Source organism: Physeter macrocephalus, chromosome 13 (genome assembly GCF_002837175.3).
Source record: "Physeter macrocephalus isolate SW-GA chromosome 13, ASM283717v5, whole genome shotgun sequence".
Lineage (NCBI taxonomy): Eukaryota > Metazoa > Chordata > Mammalia > Artiodactyla > Physeteridae > Physeter > Physeter macrocephalus.
Genome location: NC_041226.1, coordinates 24,214,626 through 24,218,722, shown reverse-complemented (window position 1 = coordinate 24,218,722; position 4,097 = coordinate 24,214,626). Strand labels below are relative to the sequence as shown.

At 45.5% G+C, this 4,097-nt stretch overlaps 1 protein-coding gene across 19 annotated transcripts in view; it reads right to left on the bottom strand.

Moving 5' to 3' along the window:
• Positions 1-4,097, bottom strand: part of ENOX1 (ecto-NOX disulfide-thiol exchanger 1) — a 657,005-nt gene that overhangs the window by 167,207 nt on the left and 485,701 nt on the right. For all 19 annotated transcript variants that reach the window (XM_028497884.2, XM_028497886.2, XM_028497888.2 and 16 more), the window contains one exon: positions 226-396. In XM_028497884.2, coding sequence (XP_028353685.1) covers positions 226-396 — 171 coding nt within the window. The remainder of the gene's footprint in view (positions 1-225; positions 397-4,097) is intronic.

Here is a 4,097-nt window from a genome sequence, read left to right as displayed (position 1 = left end):
GCCGATGCAGGGGAGCCGGGTTCGCGCCCCGGTCTGGGAGGATCCCGCGTGCCGCGGAGCGGCTGGGCCCGTGAGCCATGGCCGCTGGGCCTGGGCGTCCGGAGCCTGTGCTCCGCGACGGGAGAGGCCGCGGCAGGGGGAGGCCCGCGTACCACAAAAAAAAAAAAACAAAAAAAGAAAGAAACTTAAATCGATGATCAAATACTTCTCACAGATATCACTTACTTGGGTTTTGGGGGAAAAGAGTACAGCTTTTGCAGTGGATTATTTCTTTGACGACAGCCACTTCTGTTGGCGGTGGGGGTACCAGCCCCAGGCCTGGTATCATTGGGTTAATAGGGGTGATCCCAGTCATCATGTTGAGGCCTGGATCAAAGCCTGGTACACAGATTGAGTCTGTAAAGTACACAAGATATCATTTTGGCTGGAGGATCTGAAACTGGTTTTTGTTGTTACTTTTGCTGTTTTCCCGCAAAGATGATTTGACTTTATGCTTCCTATGTTTTAGGAATTTCTCCTGGCATAAATATAGCAATATAGAAAGCTATTTCAGAATGGTAAAGAGAAAATAAAAGATGAACTTAATGCTACATGGAAAGGAAGCTACATTATTTAAAATATTAACATGGCAGAACAGAACACAGCGTATTCAAGTGTAAAACCACGCACCATGAAGCTTTGCTGTTATTGTGAACGTGATTTTCTGTTTCTTAACTTCGATGTAGATGTGACTGCCTTATGACCCAGGATGTGGGAAGAATATCATTTAACACTGAAGTGCCCAGTGAATACAACTGTCAACCCGGTTTTATCAAAAGAGCCTTCTTACCCAAGTGACCTCGATTTAAGAAAGTTCAGTTTATATGTGCATACTTTATAATGATGCATTCAGGTCCAACCTAACCTATTTCCCCCAGGAAATAAAAAACAAAGAGTGATTATAATTACTAAGGCTGGGTTAGATACATGCGGGCATAAAATTAGCTATATACATTTCTGAGTTCTATTGGATAATCACACGTTCTTCCTATAAGTCAATCAGCAAATAACTGACCACCCTTCTGGACGCGTGAGCCATGGCCGCTGAGCCTGCGCGTCCGGAGCCTGTGCTCCACAGCGGTGAGGGGCCCGCGTACAGCAAAATAAAAACACAAAAAACAAAAAACAAAAAACAAATTTATGCCCTGCATAAAAAATGGAAGGGCACAAAAAAGGGTGGGTTTTGCAATATAAACACTGAATTTTTTTTTAATGGGATAATAAAGCAAGTCATTTCAAAAGTGATATACAGGGATTTTTTTTTTTTTTTTTTTAATTAGTAAGACCTTTCTAAGAGTAGGGACTGTTAAGATGTATGGAGTTTCTAGAGTAGCTGCAAGGGGATCCCTCTCCTGAGATTTTTTTCTGTTTTCAGATAACATACTCTCATTGGTGGTGTGATGCTGTTCGGAGATAGACAAACAGAAGCACAGATGCCCCCAGCAGTAGCCGTGGTAACCCTCCACTATAGTTCTCAGGGATGAAATTTCTTTCTCTTGTTTTCCTTTTCTCCCCATTATTCTAGATCATTCCCATTCTTCCCTCCTGCACCCTCTCCTTTGTGGTTCTCACGTCCAGCCAGCCCGTGCCTTAGGCCCCTGCATGGCCTCACCCTTTGCTTACCTGTGCTGAAAGGTCAGATAAGCCCAGAGGCAGGTGAAGTAACAACTATAGGCTTTGTTTACCAAGATTCTCCAGGGGATACAGAAGGACCAGCCTGGACTTCTCCTTTCTAGGAAGAAGTTTATTATAGCTTTCCTCCAGCTGCTTTGGGTATTTCCATTCCTCTTCTGGACTGAACAGAATAAGGAGGGTTATCCTGATTTATAAGCTCAAGAGGACTGCTGTCCCATTTATGAGGAAATCCACTTAATTTGACTGCATACCAGCCTTACTTCAGTAAAATGAGGTGGGGTTTTGGGTTTGTTTCTTGGTTTTGGCCTTTTTTAAGAAACCCTCAGTGTAAATGTCAAATAAGCATTCTCTTTCAAAGCAGTCACCCTGACATTCGAGGTACTTCTATAATAATGGTTCTCAGGTTCTTCGTCTCTCACATGGGGCTTTTGAGTGGATAATCTCTTGGAGCACTAGCCTACTAGGACTCCAGGATTCTTCACTGATAATTGTTCAAAACAAAGTGAAGTACAAATGACATAAAAGTTTGGAAGTGACAGAGGCAGGACTCACACTTGGGTTATTTGTTTGAAATCTTCATCAAGTTTCACGGGTGTTATTCCCATTTCACAGCTAAAGTAATCGAGGCTTAAAGCAGTAAAGTAAAATTTCCAACATCACAAAGCAAACAAACGGCAGAGTCAGAACTAGGGTCCAGGTCTCTGGCCCCGGATATAAAAACATCTCTTTTAACCACTTCGAAGTTTCCACCTAGAATGACCCAACTAGATCATTTACCTCATACATGCCACTACCACAAATGTACTCTACTCTTTAAAACAAACCAAGATGGGGGCTTCCCTGGTGGCGCAGTGGTTGCGCGTCAGCAGTCGTTTTTGAGCATCTCCTTAGTATGTATCATGCAAGACAGACACAGCTCCTGCCCTTTTCCTGTTTATAAGATGAGGAAATCCATCCTTCTACCCCATTCTTTCCTCTCTTGGATTTTGGCTTGCTTTGACAATATGCATATATGTCTTAACTGGTAGTCTCAGGAATTACCAAAATGTCATTTGATTTTTGCCCATTCATGTCATTTCAGAATTTTAGTTTTCTCTACTAAGGCATCATGTACTATGGAGAGGGGTGGAAGGGTCTTCATTGTAGGGCGGCTCAGAGGCTTTCATTTTTAATTAGATAGCAATTAACAACTCTTTACATCTAAATTGTTTCCCAGATCTAATTCACTGAACCTGACATAATTCAGTTGCTCTTCTTAATCAGTAATTATGTCAATAAAAAGTGAAAAAATGTCATAGAACATCATTTGTCCAGGCAAATATGCAGAAACAAATCTAAAATTGAAACATATTTTATTCTGTGATAATCTCAACATGACATATATTTAGTTGAACAAAAGGAAAAAAAAAAAAGATTAGGGCATGTAAGGGAAAGGGAGGAGAGTAAAAAAAAATGCTGGGAAAAAAACCCAAACAACCTCATGGCTAAAGCTTAAGAGGCTCTTGCAGGCCTCCAGGAGGGCAGGATGGGTGCCTGCCCACTGGTGGGTGGAGCTGTGTCTTGGCACGCTGGTGTGCAGGGCCTTGTGTAGAGGCGTGTCTAGAGACTTCTGTGGGCTCAGAAAGTCTTTAGGCAGCCAGTCTGCTGATGGATGGGGCTGTGTCCATGCCTAGTCAGTTATTTGGCCCGAGGCCTCCCAGCACTGACACCTGCAGGCTGTTGGGTGGGACCAGGTGTTAGTGCTAATGAGCCAGAGGGCGGATCTCACCAGGCGCCTGAAAGCAGCGTCTTCCGGCTTCCACAGGGTAGAAGGAGTTTTTGAGTGTGGCTGCCACTAGGCTGGGGTCTGTGTCCCCAGCGTGAGCTACAGCCACCCCCAGCCTCTCCAGGAGACTCTCCAAGATCAGCAGAATGCAGCCTTTGAAGACCTCAAGATGGCGGAGGAGTAAGACATGGAGATCACCGTCCTCCCCACACATACATCAGAAATACATCTACATGTGGAACAACTCCTACAGAACACTGACCGCTGGCAGAAGACCTCAGACCTCCCAAAAGGCAAGAAACTCCCCACGTACCTGGGTAGGGCAAAAGAAAAAACAGAGACAAAAGAATAGGGACAGGACCTGCACCAGTGGGAGGGAGCTGTGAAGGAGGAAAGGTTTCCACACACTAGAAGCCCTTTCGTGGGCGAAGACTGGGGGTGGCGGAGGGGGAAGCTTCGGAGCCACGGAAAAGAGCGCAGTAACAGGATGCGGAGGGCAAAGCGGAGAGATTCCCGCACAGAGCATCGGTGCCGACCAGCACTCACCAGCCCGAGAGGCTTGTCTGCTCACCCGCCGGGGCGGGCGGGGGCTGGGAGCTGAGGCTCGGGCTTCGGTCGGATCCCAGGGAGAGGACTGGGGTTGGCGGCGTGAACACAG